The 27,936-nt window shown below is 41.8% G+C and overlaps 1 protein-coding gene across 1 annotated transcript in view; it reads right to left on the reverse strand.

Annotated features, from left to right (window-relative positions):
* Positions 1-27,936, reverse strand: part of ARHGAP5 (Rho GTPase activating protein 5) — a 72,747-nt gene that overhangs the window by 9,158 nt on the left and 35,653 nt on the right. The window contains exons 5-7 of the mRNA XM_065403798.1: positions 5,650-5,727; positions 4,344-4,475; positions 1,587-1,692 (exon numbers count right to left, since the gene is read on the reverse strand). Of these exons, the coding sequence (XP_065259870.1) occupies positions 1,587-1,692; positions 4,344-4,475; positions 5,650-5,727 (316 nt within the window). The remainder of the gene's footprint in view (positions 1-1,586; positions 1,693-4,343; positions 4,476-5,649; positions 5,728-27,936) is intronic.

Below are 27,936 nucleotides of genomic sequence, written 5' to 3' on the forward strand. Positions count from 1 at the left end.
CACAAGTTCCTCTTCTTCGCCTCCTCCTCCTCCCTCCCAGCGCTTCCCCCACCGCCAAACAGCTGTTTGGCGACGCTTAGGACTTTCTGGGAGGGAGGGGGAGGAGCGGGGAAGCGCTGCGTCTCCACTCCTCCCCCTCCCTCCCAGAAAGTGTCCTAAGCACCGCCAAACAGCTGTTTGGTGGCAGGGAAGCGCGGAAAGGAGGTAAGTGGGGGTGGAAAGAGGTGGGCCTGGAGTGGAGCAGGGACGGGAAAAAGCAGGCCTGTTCTTCTCCGGGGAAGCTGCCGCTGCTGTTGCGAAGGTGCTTCGTAGCATCCTTGCCTACAGCGGGGTAAGCCAGGGGCACTTCCCAATCACAGTACAGTACAGTACAGTACAGTGTATAATGCCTTTTGTCTGCCCCCAAAAAATTTCTTATGGGAAAATTGGATTCATTTCACATCATTTCACTTAAAGTTGCATTTTTCAGGAACATAACTACAATGTTAAGTGAGGAGTTACTGTATTCTAACTAATACTATACTAACACTAAACTTAACCTAAGTGTTACTACATCTCTACCCCGATATAAAGCGACCCAATATAACACGAATTTGGATATAACATGGTAAAGCAGCGCTCCGGGGGGCGGGGCTGCGCACTCCGGCGGATCAAAGCAAGTTCGATATAACGCAGTTTCACCTATAACACAGTAAGATTTTTTGGCTCCCAAGGACAGCGTTATATCGGGGTAGAGGTGTATATTCAAGAAAAATTTCTTAGAAACTGAGACAGAAACCGTAAGGTAAAAAACACCACATGGAACTCCAACATTAGCCACAAGTGGTCAGAAGGAACTGAGGAGGTCGGGACAGCATTGCCCTTTTATGGCCAGGGGAGGGGCTAGGGCCATAGAATATGAGTGTGCTCCTACAGGTAATGCTAGGTAAAGTTCTCCAGCTCCTGTGAGCTGGGTACGCACACATCTAAGTAGATTACACAGCTGCATCTACTCAAAGAAGAACCAGGGCTCCACAGCACACAGACACTCACAATACTGCATGCTTGTCTGCAGACTGTGAGCCACAGCAACAGAGCATTTAAGGCACCAGGGTTACAGGGAAGGCAGTGACACAACCTCTTACTGATCTAGCCTGCAGAATATGACAGTAGATTAAATACTTATTGCATTCTAATGTTATTTAGTTCATTGTATGGTTTTGTGCTGAATTTTAATTAAAGAACTCCCAAATCTACAACTGTTGCACGCAACTGTCTCTTCAACAGAGACATTTACTCAAGATATAAGAAATTTTGCTCTATCCCACAAAACTGATAGTGTCAGATTATCCTACTTCAACACATCACAGTATTAATAAGCTATAGTAAGGCAAACCTATTACACAAACCATGAACTCTTTTAATTACAAATTAACTTACATTTCAAATCCCCTTTCTTGCATTCCCTTTTTTTTTTTTTTTTTTTTTGGCCCTTAGTATTAGTTTGGTCATGCAGTCAATATTTTTACTGACAGATGAGTGATATGAGCATACAATTTTTTCAGTAATTATTAAATAGATTTTTAGTAGTGAAAACAATACTAAACCTGTTTAGATGAGTTATTACAAATTTGAAGACATCGTAGTTCACAGGATGGAATTTCTTCACAATTTCTTTTAACTCATGCAGTCGTTCTGTCTTATCCAAGATCTCTGTAGAGATAATAGCAAAACACCAATTTTCCTTATATACTTAAAAGGAAACCTTTACAAATGGTGCTGCTAATTCGTCTCATTAGTATGTAGGGACAGATAAAGCATCCATACTGGAAAGGAATGCCAACGTGAGAAATAGTATTTGATAGTTACATGAAGAATTGTATCTAGACGAACTATTATATAGTTTTACTTCTCTATCATAGGTAGAACACGCAGTCTGTGCCTGATAAAATTATTTATCTGTGTTTAACGTTGGAAAATCATTTTAATAGCTCATTGTTGGCTTGTGAGATGATCATTAACTCACTTACGAGTCAGATTTCCCTCTTTCACACTATTACTACTCAAAATATTTTATAAGACTTTTATTCAGAGACAGAAGATGCCCAAAATTTGGGGGAGGGGTTGTTCTAATACTTGATTCATACCCATGAATTGAAAATATGTTAAGCCTGTCAACTAGTCCAATTGATGAAATAACATGATTGAGCCTGGGAGAAATGATTTAAAAACCACTCCGTTTAGAAGAGGAAAAGGTAGAAACTAGCAGAAGCAGGCAAACATTCAAATTTTAAAGAGCAAGTATGGACAACAGTCTAGAGAGTAAATTAACAGAGAAGCCTTCCACAGACTATTAAAAGTGCAATGTACATAGGCTAATTTTTCTGTATGGATAGCAATCACAAGTTTATCCAAGCCTTTACAATTTATTTCAAATAATCTCTGCAGCTGCTGTTTGCAATTTCAGGGTGAGTTCTTAGTATTTAGATAAAAGGGCTGGCATATAAGGAAAGGTCATTCAATATAAAAGAAAAGAAGTTTAACGTAGCAGTAACAGAGAGAGCCATTGGAATGGGCTTGGTCCCTCTCGGAAGGGATATGATCAAGATACCCTCTTTAGCTGATATTTGGGAAATATTTTGTGGCTCCCAGTGGAGCAACAGGCCTGGCAGTTTAGTACTGCTGAAAGTTACAACTGCAGTTACAATTGCAGCAAAAGGACTGAAGCTCCCTCTTGGTTCTCCAGAAGACAGTCATAATTTCTTCAAAGGCTGACTGAATGAAAGTCTAAAGAACAGAAACAAAGGATGCCATCATGCATTTCTCTGGGTAGCCCACCAAGATGCATATGTGAAAAATTTTTGAGTTTTAAAAATGGAGAGAGAGGTGGGGGTCAACTGGCCAAATGATATTGCTAAAGGGAGCGATGCTGTTTTACAGCTTAAAAAGGACTGAAATGGAATTGTGTCTAGGGCCAGGAACTCCGTGTTTGTTATACAGAGGAGGAGACTTCTAGTGTGTTTTCCTATTTAGACGGTGTTAGGATTATTACTTTCTTTAAAAAAACAAAACAAAACAGTTCTTTTGATCCATCAATTTTACTGTTACCTTATCCTTCTGACTGGTAATGCTTAATTAAAAAAAGGAACAAATCTCTCTTACCCAACCTCAAAATAATGCTACAATTAAACAATATGTAGGCATCAGGGAGTTTCCACTCTGCCCTGAACATGCAAACATTTTCCGCGGCGTTAGCGCCATTTGGCATCTCGTTCATTAAAATGTTATCTGCATGATTTTATTACTAAAACCAAATTTGAAATTCAGGGCCATACAACACAGCATTAAATCTGTTCCCAAATTGGGATTATCATTCTGGAACAATAACATTTAATTTATATTCCTTTTTAAACAGTTGCTTCTATAGAAATTAAAAGTTTTCATGGGTTTTGACACATCTAATAAAAAAAAAAAAAAATCAGTAAAATTTGCCTGTAGCTCTATTAATCAAGTAATCTAACTAAAAATACTGATTGAGAATTAAGACTACTAACACCTTTTCCTATAAATAAAGTATTTATGGATATCAACTAGATAAAACCAAAACATACAAAGATACATGTGTTAAAAGGTAGGTTAATCTAGCTGGTCTTCTGTACCAAATTTCCAGTTTTAGTGTGATGAATATATTGTCATGCTTTGGATAAGAAAACAATACTATTTATGTCATAGTTCCACCCTGCAAAAATATGTAACACTGGCTTACGTTTATGGAATAGTTTGCTGCAATCCAATTCCCTGACCTAATCTGATTCAAAGAAAGAAGGCCTTTAAATGGGTGAGATCCATAAAAGGTATGCTTTGCAGCTGTAAGTGTATGAAACATACATGAAAGGTAAACAGATTTAACATTGTATAGTTTTTGGGTTTTTTTTAAATAAAGAAATTTGGGAAAATTCCCAAGTAAAAAGAATATTAAATATTTTTAACTTATAAACCTTTTTTAACAAAATATTTATTTCATGCATGCTTCCTTATTACTATTATATAAATTTCATCTTCAACTTTACTATAAACTGGCACAAAGCTAATTCTTTCAATTAAATGAGTTATCCAAATAAGACAAATAATAAAATCACAATTTGGTCTGAGATGTTCATTAAAGATTTACTTTTTTATGTAACAGTGTTCATTCATTTTAAAGCGTGTTATTTTAAAACTGCATAGACACAGCAGAGGGCAGCAATTTATTCTAAAAATTTCAGTTTCACAAGAGCTAATCATTTCAAAATATAATGAATTTAAAACCTATAATAAGATAACCCACAGAATGTAATCAACAAGAGACAAGATTTACTACTTACTTGATGCTTCTACCAACTCTGGATGTAGAGAATAAGGTATTAAAGGATCTGGCAGATCTGCAAAGAAAGCTTTAAGAGCCCCTGCCACAGCATTTACTGTCACTTCCATAGATTCTAGGTTGATATTATGATCTGTGAGACACAATGAAACAGCAATTTATTAGTGTAAGCAAAACCAACAGCTATCACTGCACATACCGCGTTATATTGAACTTGCTTTGATCCACCGGAGTGTGCAGCCCCGCCTTCCCGGAGCACTGCTTTACTGCATTATATCTGAATTCGTGTTATATCGGGTCGCGTTATATCGAGATAGGGGTGTATATTGCATCAATCCAACAGTGGGAATCAAGGTCAGAGTGGATGTTTCTATATAAATGACTGAAAGACTGGGGCAGTATATTACAGGGTGATGTTCAGAGAGGAATAATAAATAAAATAATAATAATAATAATAATAATACAGGACATCTTCCCTTGGAGATCCAGATTATAACCACAATACACTATTTGCATTCATGTACATGCTAACAAGATGAATAAAGGCTCTACATTGTACTGGAAGTGGACTACCTAAATTTAACATTTTAACAAGATTATTCAAAATATAATTCACTAATAACAGAATCCTCATTAGTCATACATCTTGCTTTTTAATCAGAACATGAATGCCGAATACTAATAAATATAAATATTTATCCAAAAATGCAACACTTAAGCTAGAAAGAAAGTAGAGGTATTTTGGGAAATTACAGTTGAGAAATGTCAGTCAGAACATAAGAACTGCCATACCAGATCAGATGAGTGGTTCATCCAACCAACATCCTGTCTCAGAGTGACCAGTAAGAGACAGGAGTGCTCTTGGATTCTTCGCTAACACTAAGGGCTTGTCTAAATGGGAACACTCAGGAAAATTAATCCAAATTAATTAAAGATATCAATTTACAGTGGATTAGTTAAACTGCATTAAACCCATGTGGACAAACATTCAGAATTGAAGTGGGTTTAATTCACTTTATCTTAATTCACTTCCAAAGTCAGTGTTCCGCTTTAGGAGTAGTAAAGGGGATATGTTAAAATACACTGTTAGAAGTAGAAGAACTCAAGAACTAATGACATTCATTTGAGCAATCTAAAAGGAATTAGAAAACAAAATACCTGAGCTCTTATGAATAATATTTAATTTATAACTGCAGAATGCTAAAGAGTGACCAATAGTGAACCCCAATTCCCTTCCAAAAATAGCTATTAAGAATAATTCTGGAGAAGAGACTTATTGCAGTACCAGGAAGACCAGCTACAATTACCTTGATCAAACTGCTTCTGAATGTTGTCTTGATCAGTTTTATTCCCACTAACACGGTAGAGGCCTTCAGTGCATAGCCCTGATTGGGGAAAGAAAAAACAAACATTTTTTAAACACAAAATTATATTTTACAGAATAACAATGAGATGGACATACTGTACATAATTATTCATTCATACATGAAAGTAGCAATTAATGTGTTCTGCACATAAATTCATTCAAAATAATTTGCTGGGTATTACATTTATATAGGAATTACCATATTGTTTCAGTCTAGTCCAGTATCTTGTCTCTGACAATGGCCATAATTAAGGCTACATTTTAGTCACAGGTATTGTTAGTAAAAGTCATGGACAGGTCATGGGCAGTAAACAAAAATTCACAGCCCGTGACCTGTCCATGACTTTTACTATACACCCATAACTAAAACCTGGGTGCTCTGGAGGGGGGTGGCCCGGGGGCACCGTGGGTGTTCGGGGGAGGGGTGTGACCCGGGACCTCCGCTGGTGCTGGGGATCAGGGGAGGTTGAAGGGGCTGGCTCCCTGTGTTGCCGCTTCTGGGGAGCCACCCCTAAGTAAGTGCCACCCGCACTCCAACCCCGTCTCAGCCCTGAGCCCCCTCCCACACCCAAACTCCTGCTGCTGTTGGGGGGAGGGGGTGTAGTGGCCAGAGACTGCCCCAGCAGCGGCCGGTGCCGCTGGCCCAAGGGCTGCCTGAGCCGCTCTGGCAGCCCCTGGACCAACTGCACCAGCAGAAGTCACGGAGGTCACAGAATCCTTGATCTCTGTAACAGACTCGCAGCCTTAGCCATAATACGTGCCTGCATTAGCCACATGTGGAATAAACTCCCCGCCACCTAAGAGATAAGGATTAGACCTAATCATCAGATATTTGCTTAAATCATGAAGTCCAAGGTTTAATATAATTTCTAAATGCACTGTCATTAACAACAACAACTTTGGATATTGATATCTATGTAAATATATAATCCTTTTTTGAATCTTAATAAATTTTTTGGATCAACAACTTCCTGTGACAATTAGTTCCACAGTTTAATCACATGCTGAATGAAAAAACTACCGTATATACTCGTTCATAAGCTGAATTTTTTTAGTAAAAAAGGGAAGCACCAGAGAAGGGAGTTGGCTTATGAACAGGTATAGAGAGGGAGAGGTGGGACACAGCGCCTCCCACCAACAGAGGGAGCAAGGAGAGGCAGCACGGCGAGCAGAGCCAGAAGGGAAGAGGCGGGGACAAAGTCTCTCCACTTCTGGACACGCTGCTCTCCCCCCTACCTCCAAAGCAGCTGCAGCTCCGGGGCTGGCAGGCTGCAGCCGTGCCGCTCAGCCCCGCCCCTGAGACCAGGCTGTGGCCGTGCCGCCTGGCCCAGCCCAGCCCGCTGGAACATGCTGCGGCCGCACCACTCACTCTGGCCTGCCGGAGCAGGCTGCAGCCGCACTGCCCAGCCTGCCGGAGCAGCTCCAACCAGGCTAGAGACATCCTCCCCTAGCCCTCCCCAGATAAGGTGGGAAGGGATGGGATGGGGAGAGTGTGGGGGTCCCAGGCTAGGGGTGGGGTCATGTGGGGGGTGGTCACAGAGGTTACTCCCCTGACTCCCAGCTTCTCCCCCCCAAAAAAGTTTCCCCACCAGTTGCTGTCCCGGCCCGTTACGGTAAGCACTTTGTTTACGTAGGCTTACCTCCGTGCCTGCGGACGCTCGATGTAAAAAACCATCTTGGCCCACCAGCGGCTTATCCTGATGGCCCGGGAGCCAAAGCTTGCTGACCCCTGAATTATAGGGTCGGCATATGAACAGGTTATATTTTTTTCCCCATTTTTACTTATCCATCTTGGGGGGGGTGGGGGGGGTCGGCTTATAAACGAACCTGCTTATGATCGAGTATTGGTTTTGAATTTTCTACCTTTTAATTTCATTCTACCTTGTTCTTAGTTAAAAAAGAGAACAGATGCCTCTGAGATCTACCTTCTTTATATCATTTATTATTTTATATACTTTTATCATGCCCCCTCTTATTCATCTCCTTTCTAAGGCAAATAATCCCAATCTTTTGAGAATTTTCCAGGCCTTTGATCATTCTCATCAATCTTCTCTGAACCTCTTCCAGCTCTGCCAGACCCTTTTGAGTTGGGGTGACAAGTATTACAAAAGTATTCCAGCTGAGGCCGAAGCATTGATTGTATAAAAAGGATTATGTTTTCAATATTATCCTCCATTCCTTGGGTAGCCTAATATCTTGTTGGTTTTTTGGCACATTTTCATTGAGCTGTCACCAGTGATACCAAAGTTGCTTTCTTGGGTTGATAAACTTAATTTAGAATCCTGTGAGATTTAAAAGTAGTTTAATTTTTTTCCCTCTACTGTGCATTACTTGATGTCAAATTTTGTTTGCCATCATAATGCCTATTCACCTAGCTTTAGGTCTGTCTGTAGTTCCTTACATTCTGCTCTGGTCCTGACTGATCTAAATAACTTTGTGTCATATGCAAGTTTTTCTACCTCACTACTCACTTCCCCCACCCCCTTTCCCAGACCATTAATAAATATATTAAACTAACACCAGGCCTTGTATGCAGAGACCTAGGTGTTAACCTTTTGCCATGTTGAAAATTGACCATTTAATCCTATTCTGCTTTGTCTCCTAGCCAATTTTTGATCCAAGACAGTACTTTGACTTTCACCCTGCGCCTACTTAGCTTCTTTAGTAGCCTCTTGCACAGGACTTTGTCAAAGACTTTTTGGAATTCTACATACACTGCTACCTCGATATAACGTGACCCGATATAACACGAATTCGGATATAACGCGGTAAAGCAGTGCTCCGGGGGGGCGGGGCTGCGCACTCCGGTGGATCAAAGCAAGTTCAATATAATGCGGTTTCACCTATAACGCAGTAAGATTTTTGGCTCCCGAGGACAGCGTTATATCGAGGTAGAGGTGTATATTATGTCATCTTGTTCTCCTTCATCCACTGCTTTACTGATGCATTCGAAGAGTGAGATATGATTTTCCTTTGCAGAATCCATACTGATTAGACCTTAGCAGCTCAAGATCTTCCAGACATTTTATTTTTAATTGTCAAATCACCAATTTGCCATGTATAGATGTAAGGTTGACGGTTCTACAATTCCTCGGATCACTCCAATAGCCTTTTTATGGATGCAACATTTGCTACCTTCCAATCCACTGGAACAGTAAATGTTTTGAATAAAAATGTATTGTTAGCAGCTCAGCTACTTCCTACTTGAGTGCCTTTAGAATTCCTGGATGTACCAACTGGGCTTGGAGCCTGATTCTATTTTAAATTACCATTTTGCTCCAGCACCTCTCTGAGAGTATATAATCTTTATCATGAAAAAGCATGCTCGGGCTAGGAATCTTCCCAACATTGTGAGTAGTGAATACTGATAAAAAGAAGTCACTTGGCTTCTCAGCAACATCCTCATCTTCCTTAATTACTCCCTTTAATCAGTTGTGATCCAGCAGATGCACAGATTCTTTCACAGGCTTCCTACTTTTGATACATTTAAAAAAAACTCCTGCTTGTTTTTGCACCTTTAGCTATTTGCTCTTCAAACTCCACTTCAGCCTCTCTCATTTACTTCTTTCTTAATGCCTGCTGTAACTTATGCTACTGTTTATTGGCTTCACTATGGTCAGATAAATACATTTTGAGTAATTTCTATTTGGTTCAAATAGCCTCTCGAACTTTGCCAGTTAGCCAGAATGGTTTCATCCTTGCTTTCCTGGTTTCCTTTTTGTTTAGCAGTATGCATGTCTCCTTGACTATTATTGTTTTTCTTAGTAGCACCCAAGCCACATCCAAGGTTTTAACTTCCTTTACTTTTCAGTTTAGGGCCTTTTTGGCTACCCATCTCATTTTATTGAAACCTCTTTCTCTATAGTGTAGTGTCACTGTCACTTTTTGGTATGTTACCTGCTTTTCAGATACTGGACCTAATTAGATTACGGTCACTTATTTAGTGGGTCAGTTATGGTCACCTCTTGAATTAGCCTCTATGTTGCTCAAGACTAAGCCACAAATAACCTCTGCTCCTGTGTGATCTACAACAAGTTGTCTCAAGAAGCAATCACTTAAGCATTGAGAAATTGTTTCTCTGAAGACTGTTCCGTTGTGCCATTTGACCAATTTGTATGTTATCGTTAGATTTCACTGCCTCATTGATCTTTCAACATTATGCATTTAATTTCCTTTTCTTCATCTGGAGACCACTGGTACTGCCCAACTAATATATTTATAATTTTTTCAGGTTGAGATTTGTAGTCATATAAAATTCAACTGTGTGGCCACTCAGAATTTTTATCTTGTTGGATTCTCTGAAATCCCTTATATTCAACCGTACTCTCCCAACACTTCAGTAGTCTGTCTTTCCTGTACAGGTATTATCATATCCCATATGGCTTATATCATCCCACCACAGTTCTGTAATGCATGTTATATCAAGGTCCTCATCCACTGCAAGGCATTCCGGTTTGCTTATTTTAGCATTTAATCTTCTTGAAGTTGTATACAGACATTTACAGTTTTTATTCTGGATTAAGTGCCTGTTTTTATTTAACACCTTAATCTAACACCTTGCTGAGTTTGCAGAATTTACCTCTGTGTTCTTATTCTGTCTCTTCTCTAATTCAGTTGTAATTTGCACCTTATCCTTTACTGGATACACAGATACCACTGTATTACCATCTTTATCAGATGACTGACTTGTGGGCTGCTCAGCTACTGTCGGCTTTCCCCATTTATAAGTTTAAACATTCCTCCAACATATTATTTATTTTACGTACCAAACTCTCCTGTGCTCATTTCACCTTCTGAGTCTGGAGCTTCTCCTCGTTGGAGACAAGCCTCTCTCAGCCTAGCTCTGTAGATAAAGCTATCCCAAACAAAGACCAAAGGCCTCAACTCCTACCACCCACTTGATTAGTGATGATTAGTGTCCTGAAGCTGGCATTAAAGAACTTAGTACAATGCCTAACTCAAAAAGTCTAGGGGGATGTCTACACTACAGATGCGAGAGCGGTACAGCTACAACACTGCTGCTGAAGCACCATAGTGTAGACACTTCATACATTGAGGAAAGGAGTTTTTCCACCTCTCTGAGAGGTGTTAGCTAGACTGACAGAAGAATTCTTCTGTCAAACCTAGCTGTGTATACACTAAATCCATCTCAATACAGCACTCAGGGAGCAAAATTTTTCACAACCCTGAGCAACATAGGTTGATATAATTTTTAAGCATATACCAGGACTAGTGATGGTTATACAGTTTGAAGAGTTGCTGTATGTGAGAGCCTCTTTAAAAAAATAAAGAAAGTCAGCAAGATATTTATAGATCAGTAATGTAAAACTGAATCTTCTTAATATGATTAACATCGTTCTAGTCAGTTACTACTGACATCTCTAAATCCATTCTCTCTTCCATACCAAAATTAGATATTTTCTGTAGACTGAAATCTTACACCTAATAGTGTAACTTGGCCTTTATTATAACCTAGTGGGACTCAGAGGCAGTGAGGAGCAGCCTATGAAGTAAAAAGCCTGAAGGCTTGGGGCAGGGAGTGGGGTGTGAGGAGTGGAAGCGGCAGGGGATCCTAAGGCAGCCTCCCCTCTTCTTCCTCCCACACATCCCTTATTTCCCTTCCCTACTCCAGCCTGTCCCCTTCTGTTCCTGTCCCCTAGCACCTCCCTCTTTTTCATTCTGCTCCTATCACTCAGTCTACATCTGTTTCTGGCTCCCCCAACTCTGCATCTCCGAGCATGCACCCCATCTGATCCCATCCTTCTCAGTCTGCACCTTCACCAATTTTTTGTCCCCCATCTCTGATCCTCAAGCCTCTGCATTTGAGTCATCTTGTTCCTCCTCCTCCACACTGCCTAAACACCAGCAGGGGGAGTGCTGAGAGTACAGGAGAGTCTCTCCCTGTTCTCAGGGCTGGTCTACACTGGGGGGGGAGGGGGAGAGGGGTCGATGTAAGATACGCAACTTCAGCTACGGGAATAGCGTAGCTGGAGTCGACGTATCTTATTTTGACTTACCTCGGGTCCTCACGGGCGCGGGATCAACGGCCGCGGCTCCCCCATCGACTCCGCTACCGCCGCTCACCCTGGTGGAGTTCCGGAGTCGATGGGAGCATGTTCGGGGATTGATATATCGCGTCTAGATGAGACACGATATATCGATCCCCGATAGATCGATTACTACCCGCCGATTCGGCGGGTAGTCTGGACGTACCCTCAGTACTTGTCACTGGCACCACATCAATCCCCAGCTGTCAAGAGAAACAACTGAAAGAGAAGTTCATCTCAGCCCAGCGAGACAATGTTTTGAGATTTTAGCTGTTTACAAAGCTCTAAAGAACACGATAGACTAGGATACAAAGCAGGGGTGGGATAGAGAGAACTGGCACAGCAGGCTGCAAGAGACAAACAGAGAAGCCTGTGCCCAGTAGAGTACACTGTTCCAGGACATGGAATGGGACCCAGCAGTCTTGAGTCACCCCCTTCGTCTACTGTCAGCAAATATTTGCAAAAACCACTGGCAAAGTTCATGTTTTCTGCCCTTCTAGTGGATGGCCCATATGGAGGAGGGTCAACCAAATAGTACTAACAGTTATACAGTTAGCTCAAGTGACAGAGGCCTGTGCTGTGGACATGAAAGTTCCAGCCCTGCTGATGACTCAGGTAATGGTCAATATGAGTCCCACAGGATGAAATTTGTTTTTCTGATTTGTTTTTAAAAAGTTAAGAAATTACACACAAAATGCTATGTTAAAAGTATGTTAATGATTGCAAAGTCACGCTTTCAAGTGTTAGGAAAAGAATTAGATTAATTTGGCATTCGAGTGTGTATGCATGATACAATCCTTAATTATGTGATCAGAGTTTTTCCAGTATTTTCCAGACTATTTTAGTGCTTTACAAACATATAACAAAAAGGTATCCTCTGCTCCAAAGAGTTCATTATGCAAGTTACCAGTAATTATTAGTAATCTAAGGTTGTTCTATAATTGCAGACTACAGGTTTTCTTGGGTCTTCCCCTGAAGCATCAGATATGTTGTCAGACTATACTGAACTAAATGAACCATTGGTCTGATCTTGTATGGCAATTCCTATGTAAATTAAATAATTTGTGGGGAAAGAATCTAACCCATTTTATTTTTGAAGGGGAAAAAGAATAAAGCAAATCACTTATTCAAGATATGTTAAAGTTTCACATGAAATTAACCTATATAAATGATAAATTTAGAAGAGCAGATATTCTTAATCTAAGCTTTTTAATTTGTAGAAAGGGTGGGATTTACAAACTACTAAAATGAGGTACCATTCATAAGCTCAAAAAACCAGAACCAGACAACTTCAACGTTAAAGTGATCTAACTGCGCTAATGAAACAATTTATAGTGAACATTAAGAACTTTCAGTAGGCAGTAGTGTGATCATTTAAAGTTCAAACTTTTGAAAAGTAAAAAACAGGGAGAGCTTCATCTGATGTTGAATTAACAGTTCTACATCTGCAAATACTAAAACTTTTTACATTAACCAATCTCTAACAAGCCCTCTGGCACTACAGCAAGCATGGCTATTCACAGCCTTGTGTCCTACAGTGCATTCAACCTGCTGACAACAGAATAAGATTTCTACTAATATGACATGACAAGCAGCAACTCACTTTCCCTGCAGATGTCCTAGAGGAGGTGCCTATGCATTTATTTTATTAAAGAATGAGTAACTCAAATGTGAAGATTATTTAATTTGACTGTACCCAACTGTATCAGGTGTTTGGCTGCTTCTGGGGGGCGAGGGAGGATAGTATATCAGTAACTACAGTGAAAGCAGACATTGACACCCATATTTAGATTTATGCTCATATGGTTTATATCTTCTTTACATAATTTCCATTGTGTTGGCTTTGAAGAGATATCTTAATTAGAAGATAGTTGAAATGTACAACATTATTGTATATTTCAAAACATGTGACATTTCAAGATCTTGTATGATACATAAAAACTAATTTCTTTCTTACTTGTATTCTGTGAAGCCCCACACCAGTACAAACTAGTGATATGTTTCTGTCCTCTGTAGCACATGTGGTGTCCAGTCAGGATACATGATTTTTCATGCTGGCCTCTGCCACCTTCTGTATTTGTGCAGGCAGACTTCTCACTTTATTATTTCCAAACTTGCATAATACAAGTTAATCTGTGATGTCTTTCCTAACCTTGTCACTCAGCCCAGGCCCCAAGTCCGATGAGGTGGGCATTTATAAATGCATGGTCACTCCATGACAAACAATTGACGGGTAAGAATGTTACTAGCAATACTCCTAAGCTATGGAGGGAAAGCTAAAGGCCAGGCTGAGGTAAGGTGACAAAGTCAGAAGGGGATAAAGGAGTGAAAAATTGGTCCTCTCCCCTGTGAACGGTAGCTTAGGTCCAACAAGAGACTACAGCTCAAAGCACTTACTGTCTTTGCCATAGCTGAAAAGGATCAAATGGAGGCAGAATTGGAGAAGGTGCATGGAGTACCAAACAGCAGTCTGATAGAATTCATCTACTGAGGTTTCTCCCTCTTCTTCCCAGGAGATGGGAACTATCCCAGCAGAGTGAGCCTGGAGTTAGGGCTCTAATCCACCGAGTACTAATTTAGAGGCTTTGTTTCCCTTCTTAAAATCCTCATATAAGAAAGGAATTGGAATTGCCTAAATTCCTTGATGAAATCAAGATAAATCTTACATACCCCACCACACATCTAAGGAATGTGACCAAATTTCTATGTGTGCTTTGGAAGAAGAGCAGAGAAAGAAGTCTGCTTAAAGAAAAAATTGACACTATTTTGGGGGAAAATGAGACAGATAGGAGTAACCATTTTTCTCGATCAAAAACTTGGTAGGCTCTGCAGACAAAGGGGCTAGCCACCTAAATGTAAACTATCCAAGACAGAAGAGAGAGAGGCACTCCAAGTATTCAGAGGTATCTAAAAATAGGTGTTTTCACACTAATTTGAGATTTCAGAGGGTCTGAAAACTTAAATGGGACGGGGATATCTTAGGTAAAATAAGTCACTGAGAAATCTACACATGGCCAGATAAGATCCATTATGAATCCTATCTACCTGACCCTGGAAGAAACAAAGGGCAGAGACCTGGACCTAGAAGAAGCTAACTGCAGACTGTTACCAACACTGGCCTATATGAAACCTAAAATTACCAGCTGTACCGTTTTCTGTTGGAGAATTTGAGAAATTTGCATTAAGTGCCTGGCTCAAATCCTGTAGTAGGCAAACAAGGGCTGTTCTTCCAGTGGGACCGAAGAATGATTAGGACTCTGCCATGCTTGATTTATTTAGAAGGCTTTGTTTACAAGGTGGGCCATTAGCCTTTAAGCTGCAGGACTGTGATGCAGAACAGATTTATCAAGCAAGGTTGGGTCTTCTGGGAAATGGAAGATTGAGACCTTGAGACAACTAGAGCACATCTGCAAATCACATTCTTGGCCAATCCAGAGCCCCTAGATCAGTGGGCCTATGCTGTTACTTGCCTTTTTGAGAAACTTCCAAATTAGACGTGGGAGTAAAGTAAAAAATTCCCACGCGTGCGTGCGTACACAAACACAGAAAATACATCTTGGCCCACACCTTGGGTTCTGCATACTGGCTATAGCACTGTGGTATCCAGTTGAAGATTAACTCAATGACCTCTCAATGTTGGCTATTAACAACAGTTCCTTGCACAGCAACCATTCCCTTCCTTGGATGGATCTATATTCTGCCAAACCAGTCAGTTTGGGTGTTCAAGAGGGCAAGGAATATGGAGCACTTTTAAAGAGACTCCAAGTGCTTCTCTGCCCATTAACAGAAGAGAGAGGACTCTCAGTAGATCTCTACTCCTGGCTTCCCCAGTCTCCTCAATAGTTTGGGATGCTCTCCTTGTCATCATAAGCCTGGGTTCTCTTTATAACCTTAGCCTACATGTCTAGGAATAGTGCCAATCCTCCTCCTCCACAGCTCTCTTTTCCCCTGCACAAAGCCTTGGATACCAAGGAAGCAAAGGAATAATCAAGGCTGCCTTCTACTGGGTTTTTCCCATTTGGGAAAAAACTGAGTTTTTGTGTCAGATTTCTGAGAGGAATGAGTCCAGTATGGCTGGATCTTGGGCTGGTATGGTCAGTACTCAATTGGAGACTTGCAGATAGAGAGATCTGGGTCAGCCCCTCCTAGAATAAAGGGGGAAAAAATGTCTCCATGACCTTAGATTCCAAGATGGAGAAGACATGTATAAAGCAGGGAGGTTTTTCTCCTACCAGGTCTCTTGGAGAGCTGAGTACTGGACTTCACAAAAGAATTTTGAGAAATTAGAAGATCTGAGCTTTGAAAATAGAAACTTCCCCCGTGCCAAACTTCTGGGGTTCTGCTTGCTAAGATGAAAGCCTCCCCACAAAACAACAACCTCAAGATAATTATAGACCTGAGCCTTGATGTTGAGACTCTTCAGAGCTAGCAGACACCTCGTTAGATTTCTGCAATCTAGTTTGTGAAGCCAGGAACAGAGTACTCTTGTCTAAATGGACCTCCATTAGACTTCAGATGGCAGCTGTAGATGTACAAGGGACATGCACAGCTGTGGCAACAGGCTTACACCCTAGGATGAATATCTGTCTGATCAGTCCTTCGTTCATGCAATTACTGTCTCCAATCAAAGACTCGAAATCCTGAAGTAAGAGGCCACTGCTGACTCCAAACTGGGGTGGGGCAGCCAGAGATCCTGAAACACTGAAACTGAGTTTGTAAACCTTGTGCTGATTCATAGGAAAAGAAAAGGCCTTGTCCAGAGTGGAGTAACCCACCTCTAACATTTTGATAGAGGGATGCACAGCGAGGACTTTTTCGTGAGTTAGCCCTTGAAGGAATACTGAAAAGCTCAACCTCATTCTTTGTGATCTTTTGCTCAACAGCAAAGATAGAAAGTCAGTGCCAAATGAGACATTAGAGAGGCCCACATCTCTGGTAAAATTATCTGGGAATTCCCCAGTGAAAAGACTGGATTTGAGAGAGGGAGACAAAACTGGATCTTTGGAGTAAGAGCCTACTTTCACTTCAACCTTATGCTTCATCTCCAGAGAAATGGAGAGCCACACACAGGACCCTTCCATCTCTCAGGGAAGACAAGTCCAAGAATAGGCCTGAGAAGGAAAGTCAGAAAGCAAGATGAGAGGGAGCCATTTAAGAAGCTTGTTACCTGAGGAGAAAGGACCTAACCCCCACAGACTGGAAAGGAGGGAAGCAGAGTATGGTTGGTTTACCTAGGCAATGGTCCTGGGATGCAACATCAGGGGGAGAGGGGGGGAAACAATGGGTAGGGAACTCCACTGGGTAGGAACAGGGAAAAGGATCTCTGAGGGTAGGTCCTCTTCCTTGAAAATAGTTCTCCTTTTCTTCCAGTCAAGGGTGAGGAGGAGGCCGGAAATATTACAGGAGAACCCAAATTTGACCCTGCTCCAGGTCACACCAGTGGCAGCCTGCAAAGGCCTGAGGGATCTGTAACAGTGGGGAATGCATTAAAGGGATGAAAATTTGAATAACAGAGGGAAGTGCTTGTACTTCCTACTTGGGATCCCCTCCTTTCCTGTTTTTTCCATCTTCAAGACTGAGGTGGGTCTAAACACCCCTTGGCCTGTGGGAGAGCCTGTCAATTACTTGATTTTTTTTTGAGAAATTAGGTGCAGTGAGGAAAAAAAAGATTATCTCCCTGTTTCTACAGCAGCATAGGAGATTTCTGCAATTGTAGCTGTCAAGATGGACAATTATACTAACAGCTTTTGACAAGCTATATTATCTAAAGCAGTGGTTCTCAACCTATTTACCATTGTGGACCACATATGCAGCTCTCCTTATGTTATATAGGCCGCATCCAGGGATGAAAGTAAGTTAGGCCAGTTACGGGTATGGGCCGGGGTGCGGGGGGCCCTCTGGCCCCTGGAAGGGGCAGGGCTTCGGGCAGAAGGGGCGGGGCTGGGGGGAGGTCAGCATCCCCCAACCTGCCCTTTCAGGCCGCCTCGCCTGCGCCGCCCAGGGCTCTGGTGTTGATTTAAAGGGTCCGCTAGCGGCAGCAGCGTCTGGAGCCCCAGGCCCTTTTAAATCGCCGGCCGCAGGGCAACTGCTCCCTTTGCCCCCCCCCCCGCCCGTCAGAGGCTGCGGTGGGGGGGGGGGCACAATGGGGCAGGGACATTAAAGTGCTGCAGGGCCCTTTGCCATGGCAGCGCTTTACCGTTGCTGCTCCCCCCACTGACCGGGGGGGGGGGAGGGGCAGCACAGGAATGTTAAAGCGCTGCCATGGCAAAGGACCGTCATGGCAGTGCTTTAATGTCCTTGCCCCTTTTGCCTCCCCTGTCGGTACGGACCCTACCAGCAGGGCTGCCGACGGGGGGAAGAGGCAGCGAAGTTAAAGAGCTGCCACGGCAGCACTTTAAGGACGGTCCTTTGCCGCTGCAGCGCTTTGAGGATCCTTAAAGCGCCACAGCAGCGCTTTAAGGTCGCTGCACATTCCCCCTCCCCCGTCTGCGGCCCTGCCAGTACAGACCCTCCCGGTAGGGGAGGCGAAAGGGGCAGGGACTTTAAAGCACTGCTGCAGCAGCTCTTTAATGTGGGCTGGGTATGGGCCGGTGCGGGTTCTTACCGGTACAGAGTACCGGCCTGGCCCACGTTCACCCTTGGCCGCATCCACACACTATATGTACCCTGTATAGCCCTGAGGATATCACATGGGCTCAGCTGTGTGCTGATTGGGCGGGTTGAGAACTACTGATCTAGAGTCACCCTATTTCTATGAGAGAAATAGAACAAAGTAGGTATAGCAAGTGAGAAAATGAAGATATGAAAAATTATGCTCAAGTGGGAGTTTCACCACTTTGAACCCTAGCTGTTAGCTATATTGCACATTGTAGGTGGGGCTGGTAGCACTGCATAGTATTAAACTTACCTGATACTTCTCATTATAAACCCCTATATTCAGCTGCTTATAACTTTACCAAACTTTAACCATTTGGGCTGAAGTTTTCCATGCCAGGTGTCTGCCCTAGGCTGAGTTTTTTTGGAAAATTTCAGTCAAAGCAGTTCAGCTGTTGCCAAGAGAGAGGCTAGGGAAAAAACATTTTGCCCATGTTAACTCTTGGTAACCTTTACTTTGAATAGTTCTGGCATCCCCATGCTTTGGAGCAGGGACTCCAAATTTGGCAGGAAAGCGTCCCTTGTATCACAGATATGTCTTTTGCCAGCCTTGTGAAAATCCACTTAAATTTGGCTAAGTTATAAGCCTTTGGGGGGGAGGGGGGAGGGAGAATGCAGTTTGCATGTGCTCAGTAGATACTTATTAGGATTAACAGCTAAAATCTCTGAAGATTCTGCCCACACTGGGTATGCTCACGGCTCAGCAGGACTTTCCTGCAATTGCTGCTCTGGGCTGCTGTAGGCTCTGTCAGGTCCAAGCTCCAGAAAGCAGAGAGCCTGTGGGCTTGTTGACACTGAAAATGCTGTAGTGGCACAGCTGCACTACTGCAGCTGTGCCCCTATAATGATTCACTGACGACACTATATATGCCAAAGTGGGCTTCTCCCATCAGCATAGGTAATCCACCTCCCTAAGAGGCAATAGCTAGGTTGATGGGAGAATTCTCTAGTCAACCTAGCACAGTCTACACCAGGAGTTAGGTTGGTTTAACTGCATCATTCAGGGGTGTCGATTTTTCACACCCCTGAGCAACACAGTCATATCGACCTAATTTCCTAGTGTTGACCAGGCATATCTTCCTGTGCTCTCAAAGCTCCCTGTGTTGATATCAGGATATTAGAGAAACAAGGTGGGCGAGGTGATCTCTTTTACTGGACCAACTTCTGTTGCTGAGAGAAGACTTCTGTGTAGCTCAAACACTTGTCTCTCTCACCAACTTCAATTTGTCCAATAAAAGATATCTCACCCACCTTGTGTATCTAATATTGCATACACTGTTTAAGTGTGCATCCCTCTGAAACTCCTTACTCTGATTTTTAGAAAACAGCAGGTGGGAAAAAACCTATAATGTACATGCACTGAACACAAGTTTCAAATAATTCCCCATCAGTGAAGTCAGTATCTTTAGTTTGGGACATTACAGTTCATTTTCATGGTATAGACTGTGATGTCACAAACACGATAATTTTCCATTACTAAATGAGTCAATAGGAGTAGAGAAAAACAAGGTGAGTGAGGTTATCTCTTTTATTGGACCAACTTATGCTGGTGGAGAAGACAGGCTTTCAGGCTTCAGAGAACTTTTCTTTATGTCTGGAGAAGGAAACTAGAGTATCCACGCTAAACACAAGGTGGGACAGATTGTTAAGTATAAGGGGTTCACATATTTTGTAGGAGACCGCTTAAAATGAAGTTGGCAATTAACATTTCTGTAGTCATAGGACAATGAAGGGATAGTAGACTGCAGGGTGTGCTACTAGTTGCTGTAATAGGCCACAAAACCAGTGTGTCTATTAAGTCCATGGTTTTTAATGTCCAGAAGAGTTATGAATTTAAGCTCCCAGGCTCATTTTTTTGATGATGTTGTGCAGTTTTCCATTGAGGATATATCTGACCTCTCAGCTCTCAGATTGATCTCCTTGTGCAAAGTGTTCACCCACAGGGTTAGGGTGTTTTTGTCTTATTTTTCTGAGACAGATCATTCAAGAAAATGTGTTGGGGCATTTGATGCGCTGGATGAGGTACACCACATGTTGTGATAGGTATGTGTGGGACCCATACATCTTGAAAAGTGTGTTGTGTGGCACATTGATCATTGTAGCAGTGGAGATACGTCTTCAGATTTTACATCTGTTATTCTGGCAGGGTCTGGTGCCGCTTTGAGTTAAGTGTGTCCTGGTCTGCGGGGAGCTTGCCAAGGTTAAGGGTTATCTGAAGTCCAAAAGTGGGGGAGAGTTGGAAAAGATTTCTTCCTTCAGGATGTAGTCTCCATCAAGTATGGGTTGTAATTTTTGATGATACCCCATATAGATTCCAATGTGGGGTGGTAGGTGACAGCCAGGATGTGCAGTCTGTTTTTGGGGGGGGGGGGTTCTCCTGAGGTATTTGAAGCAGGTTCTCTTGAGGTATTTGGGTGGCCCATTCCATGATGTGATCTACTTCTCTAGTGGAGTGTTCTTGTTTGGTAAAGGTGGCTTTAAGTGTTAAGGTGTATATCCTGGACTTTCCCCTCAGAGCATATTCCATGTTATCTGAGTGCCTACCCACTCAGGAGTTCTAGGTTTGTTTGGGCTGGCTACTATATCTGTGGAAGTAAGTGTGGTGATCCATGGATTTCTGTCTATAGTTGTCCATAGGGTTCCATTGCTGAAACAGATTGTGGTGTCCAGGAAGTTGATGCTGGTGTGCGACTGTTTTAGAGTTTGATGGATGGGTGGTGGCTGCTGAGGTTGTGGTGGAAATCTGTGAGGGAGTTTAGGTCATCTGTCCAGAGGATGAAAATATCATTGATGTATCTCAATTATATTACTGATTTTGTGGTACATTTGTCCAGAAATTTTTCCTGAAGGTGGCCCATTAAGAGACTGGCATATTGGGGGGGCCATCCTAGTACCCATGGTTGTTCCCAGGGTTTGGACAAAATGTTTGTTGTTAAATGTGAAGTTGTTATGGGTGAGGATGAAATGGATGAGTTTCGTGACGTTGGGGTGGATTTCTAAGCGTTGTCCATTCTCTTGAAAATATTTGAGGCAGGCAGCTATGCTGTCATTGTGAGGCATGTTGGTGTATAGGAAAGTGACATCCATGATGGCAAGGATGGTTGTTCTGAAAGACACGTTAATGCTGTGGAGTTTCTGGAGAAAGCTGGCTGTCATGGAGGAAACTGGCCCTATGTGTAGTGAGTGACTTCAGGATAGTTTCTACAAAATCTGATATTCCTTTAGTAAGAGTGATGTAGCCAGATATGATGCATCTGCCTGTGTTCTTTTTTTTATCTTGGGAAGCATGTAGAAGTTCCTGGGGCAGGTTTATGGGGGATGAGGTTATAGAGTTTCTCTTGGAGTTGTTTGGAAGAAGTATGTGAAGATATATTTAAATTACTGTGTTAAGTGTGGTGGGGGGGTCTTCTGAGTTCTATAAAGTACATTGTGTCACTGAATTGTCGGTTGGTCTCATCAACGTACTCATCACGGTTGAGGACTACAATGGCACCCCCTCTGTCTGCTGGTTTGATCGCTATCATAGCTGAATGTCAGGGACTGAATAACTACCTTCTCAGCCACAATGCTCAGGTGGATGTAATGTTTGTTAAGGATTTCACAGTCAATATTTTTTCTAATGCAATTGATGTAATGATTCATTGTGTGGTCTTGTCCACTGGGGGGGCGGGGTGTCCAGTCAGATGATTCCTTTTGCTTATGATTGTCCGGGATGCGGTAGTTCTGAGTGGTATCATCTTTGTTGTGAAAGAATTCTCTGAGGCAGAGTCAGTGAAAGAATTATTTTTGTTCACCATGTTAGTAGGATACCAATTTCTGCAGTGGTGCAGAAGTTCAGTCCCTTGTCATGGTTACTCTAGAGCAGTGGTTCTCAAACTGTGGAGTGCATCCCCTCCCCCCCCCCCGGGGAGGAGTGGAGAAATGTTCGGGGGGATGGGACCGGCCCCCACAGGGGGCAGGGAGGGTGTGCCACACTTCCATCCCCGCTCCACCCCCAGACCAGCTCCACCTCCAACCCCAATCAGCCCCCAGTCCTGTTCCACCTCCAGGCCCAGCTCCACCCTCATTCCCTCTCCATCCCAGACCAGCTCCAACCCTAGCTGCAGCTCTACTCCACCCCCCAGCTCAGCTCTGCTCTCATTCTCTCTCCATTCCCAGACCAGCTCCGTCTCTATCCCCAGCTCCTCCCCCATCCCCAGTTCTGCCCCCAGCTCTGCCTTCAGCCCAAGTTCCGCTGCCGAGGAAGCCTTGGCTATGCAGTAATGAAGGGGAGACGCAGACAGATTCAGTTACTGGGAAAAGGGAGGCACAACTGAAAAAGTTTGAGCACCACTGCTCTGGAGGTGTTGTTCTGTTGGTTGTGGAGTTATAGTTGGTTCCACTTTTTGTTTTTGTGTTGGATGGCTTGTTACCTGGGGTTTTCAGAACCCTAAGCAGTGGTAACTTAACTGTTTCTCTCCAAGGGGTAGCAGAAATAAATCAATGGGAACACCATGCTTCCATCTCATAAATGATTGATACAAGCAAGTGTGCTCTTATCTAAAACTACTATTTATTAGATATTAAGCACACACCTGCAACAGGTTGAGGACATCGCAGGTATAGTTACCCATAGTCTGAGATGGTTTCGAGTGATCTCCAGCTGGGCTTCCAGGGACCCTCCTTCCATCGAGTTGATGGGGAGTTTAGAGGTCAGCTCCTTGCCCTATGAAAAGCTCCCGCGAACTGCTTTGAAGTATTTACTTTTACCTAATCTTTTATAGCTAATTCTAACAAAGCATAAAGCCTATATAGTGGCTCCTAGCGGGTCAGCATAATAATCTCTACTGGATCACCAATTCTCCTAATTTCAACAAACTACTCACTATCTCAAAACATTTGTAGCTATAAAAACAATATGTCAGAGGCACCTAAAACCAAGGTCTCTATTCACTCACTCTCTTCCATAATTTTTGTGTCCCATCCTCCCATTCTGATTAGCAAACTGCAAGTATGCAGTCATCTGACCTTGCCTCACAAAAGCCTAAAATTATTCCTCGATATGTGGCATTTGGTTTTCAGCTGGCAATGGCTGAACATACAAAATAACTGACTGTGGTACTATCAAGTTCTGGGGTGCAGGAATGTTGAATTCCAGGGTAACAGGCTGACACCATGTTTTCTGATAGTTGTTTTGAGGTTCCTGCATGATTTCCAGTAAGTTTCGTGATTATTTTTTCTTCCAGTGTGTGGGATAATGTAATGGATTTTTTGTTTGACATGGTCCCTTCTGGAGTATGTGAGGTGCAGAAGATGGTTCCTCAGTTTTTCCAAAGTATGTCTGCAGAGCTGTTCAGCATATGTGGAGTTTTATACGGCATATGTGGTGGTCAGAAGGTTGTAAAAGGCGAGTTCTCTGGGGATGGTATTTTGTTTCTTGCCTTTGCTCAGGAAGTAGCTCAGAAACTTTGCACTGTTAAGTTTGGTTTCCTTCTTGTTGTCGTTGTGGAGTTTCCATTCAGTAGGAGCAGGCAGATTATCACGGTCTCCTAGCCAAAAAACTCAAAAAACAAGGAAGAAGAACTGGTTTTGAGACTAAAGAATTGGTTGATTGTACAGCAGATACCTGGCCTTTAATGTAATGGAGGCTCAGGCCTTTGGAAAAACAGGTAACCGGAACCCAGTAAATTTTTTTAAATAGTGGCCTGCAAGAGATTTATTGCCTTTGGGCACACTAGAAAAACCCATTCTCTTGCATGTTCTTTTATTCTTCCTCATTATTAATTTAAGGAGGAAATCCAATAGCTGTCTGAAGTATTTGTGCTATATAAGACAACAACTGGAGTCTCAGCAGGTCTGAATAATGAAAAGGACCTTGATGAATTAAGTATCTCATGAGCAAAAATAGCTATTAGTCTGATGTAGATAAGAGAACCATGGTCTGCGAGGCCAAAATTGGAAAGTTAGAATCAAAAAGGCATAATCCCTATAACTTCCAAGCTACTTTTACCAACAAATAGAAGGCAATAAGTCAAGCACTCCTCAACTAGAAGGGAAAAAAAAGAGTGTCCATCTTCCAAGACTCCACAATGAAACTTCTGTATAGGTAATTTGCAAACAAGGTTATCTTTTAGAATTAACTATTTGGGGCTAGAAACACAAGAATATCCTAGCTCATTTTCCTTTATTTCTGTGAAGAGATCTCTCAGCCTCATGTGGGCTGCTTCCTCTAGATGTAAGTGGTTCAAAATGGAGATCTAGATGTTACAGACATTGGCAGGATTTCTGAGTTTCTGGATCTGTTTGTTTCTAGTGCCTCCTTTCCTACTGATGTGAACAATGGTGATGTGGTTGTTGCTTTCTATAAGCAGAACTTCTAACAGCATTCTTGGAAGGATGATTTTATTGGACTTTCCAAATGACCTCATCGTCAAAAGGCTTATGCTGAAACAAGAATCTTCAAGATCACTCCGGACTAAGGGAAGGCTTGGCTACACGTTGAGTTGCTCCTGATTAACTTTTCTTGATTAACTCCGTGTGTAGACACGAATTCCTGAATAATAACATCAGAGAATTAAGCAGAATAAATCAGCGTGTGGACTAACTGTTTTCCCATCTGAGCATCTCGCAGAGAAGTAGAGAAAACTAAATACTGCACAAGGGGTATTTAGCCCTCAATCACCACTGGGAGGAGATTAGTCACAAAGCAAAGTCCTGAATAATAAAACAAAATGGGAGTCTTACAACTGAGGAATGAGAAAGGTGAAAGACTAAGCCTCAAATTTGAGGCTTACTTGTCTTGTTCTTTGCAACGATTGGTAAGAAAACTGGCGCTGAAAGCAAAATAAGTCTGAATGTATATAATTACATAATCTTGAATTATTTTGTAATTTTCTCCTTTTTCTATTTCTGCCATCAAAATTACCACTTCAGAGCATTCCACGTGATTTCTGTACAATGTGGCAACGTCTGCAACCGAAAAGAAAATTGCCAGACCTTGGCATACTGGGACAGCAAGTGTTCCTTACAAATTAGGAAAGGACCTGGAAGGAATGCTAAGAACCACTATACTAAGCCACTGGAAAAATCAATAGCAGTTTGGAACTCTAAGGAAAGCTTCATGTAATGCTGGTGCCAATCATCAAAAGTAAAATCTTGCTTGGGGGATGAGGGAAGGCTATATTAAAATAGAAACTGGCAAAATCCAACAAGTCTACTCTTTAAAAACTTAAGATATTACACTGCTCTGAAAACAGATTTGCTTTCTTTAACATTTATTTTTGCTTCATCTGTCATAAAACAGAAGCTTTAGTAAATGGAGTAAATGCTTGTTTTATGGCATGTATATACTGTAGATTTTTATGGCATGTATATACTGTATATACATCAGTATATTTGTAGAAGTTCCGGTTCTTTCTTCTTACATTAATTATTCACTGAATATACAACCTTATGGAAGCAGTACAAATGGAAAGGGGGGTGGTGAGGCTATTTTCAGGGTGGGTAAAAATCAATGATTTTTTTTTTAAATCTGATTTTTTTGATAAAATGCTTTCTTTGGGGGGGGAATCTATCTAAAGATAGTTTTAATTAAGATACATTATAGCTCAAAGATATCTCATCATGGAATAGGGATTATAAATTCTAATTCTAGGGTATGAGACAATATATTTATGTAATGTTTAAGAAAAGTTTTCTAAATGAGTTCCAATAGTTCATGGATTAGGGACCCAATCTTATGGGGTTCCAGGGGCTTCAGTATAGATTATTTAGGTTAATCTTTCTATCTACCCAATGGGACTCAGTGCTCAGTCAAGAAAATACTATCAGAGATGCTTAGTTTTACAGTTCTCAAACTGTGGATTTGTGTCTCCAGAGATAACATGCTTGTTAATAGCAAAAATGTTTTTAAATAAATAATATATAGAGGTGAGAAATAACAGACCTCAACCCTATTGTCTGTCCCTCTGCAAATTTGTGTACACAGAGTCAATCCCTTACCTCTCTCTAAAAGTGCAAAGTTTCAAAAAGTTCAATGAATAGAAGATTGTTGGGGGCAGAATAAATCTGGATAAGGAGAAATCTGGAGATACATGTGAGAAGGGAGGGATAGGCAGTAGAAACAAAAGTGAAACTGTTTGAGCCAGCATATTCCAGAAGTCTTGAGGTCTGAGTGTAGCCTTCATTGATTTGAGATCTACCATACCATTCTCTCACTAGCAGGTAAAACCTATAATTGCTGCAGGCCATAAAAGAGACCCAGTTTGGGAATATTTTAATGAAGTTCCTCTATCTGTGGGTAAGACAGGCATGCGTGCAAAATGCAAACAGTGCAACAAAGAAATGCAAGGCCTGGTTGCCCAAATGAAACAACATCACGAGAAGTGTTCCTTCTTAGGAGGAAGCTGTGTTGAAGATGATGAAAGGAACATGTCTGAACATGCAGGATCTTCAGGTTGGTAAACTTTTTTATTTCATACTTCTTTCTTAAGGACTGCCTGTCTTCCTTCTGGACTACTCTTAAATACTCATGTTTGAGCAAAAAAATAATAGTTGTTTCTCTATGATACTATCATTTTAGATGCAGTTTTGATAAAAAATAAATAGCTGAAATAGGCAGATCTTCCTTTTACAATTTCACCTTTAAGGTAGTACTGAGTGTCAGTGAATGCAATGAGTAATACTAAATGAGCAGTATGGTAATAAATTAAATAACTGCATTGACTTATTTTGTTTAGGAGAATCCATCCTCAACATACAGGATTCTGAAGACTATCCACCTTCAAGATCACCATCATCTTCTATAGTTTCAGAGTTATCTGCCAATGATAGTGCTACAGTCACATCATGTATGTCACATAGCCACAGTATATCACCTGTAGCAAAAAGAGAAAAAAAATCTCCATCATCCAGAAACAACCAGTTTGTGGTAAGAACCAGCAGATTACAAAAGAGGTAATTGATTAAAAAATCGCCCAGTTTGTTTATGCAACAAACTCCTTTCCATATGATTGAGAACCCACACTTCATTAACATGTTTCAGTCATTAAGACCAGGATACAGTCCACCCAACAGAGCAGATGTTGCAGGCAAATTGCTGGATAAAGTGTATGAAAGAGAAACTGAGCAGTGTGCAAAAGGTCTAGAGGGTAAAATTGTTAACCTGAGTCTTGATGGGGGGAGCAATGTCCACAATGATCCTGTCGTATTTGCTTGTGTGACAACAGAAGAAGGGAATGTCTTCCTCACAGAAACAATTGATACATCAGGAAATGCACAACACACAGCAGAATACTTACAAGTATCAGCAGTTAAAGCTATAACTGTGAAAAAAATTCAAATGTCTAGTACGCAGCTTGGTCACAGACAATGCTGCAAACGTATCCATGATGAGAAGAAATTCTTTAGAAGAGAGTCCCAAGCTAGTAACATACAGTTGCAGTGCTCATTTGATGCACTTCCTAGCCAAAGACTTGTTGAAATTGCAAAATACTTCCGTAACAACCACTTTGCAGCAGCTGCTCTGAAAAAACCAAGCTAACGCTCCC

This window comes from Emys orbicularis, chromosome 4 (assembly GCF_028017835.1).
Source record: "Emys orbicularis isolate rEmyOrb1 chromosome 4, rEmyOrb1.hap1, whole genome shotgun sequence".
Lineage (NCBI taxonomy): Eukaryota > Metazoa > Chordata > Testudines > Emydidae > Emys > Emys orbicularis.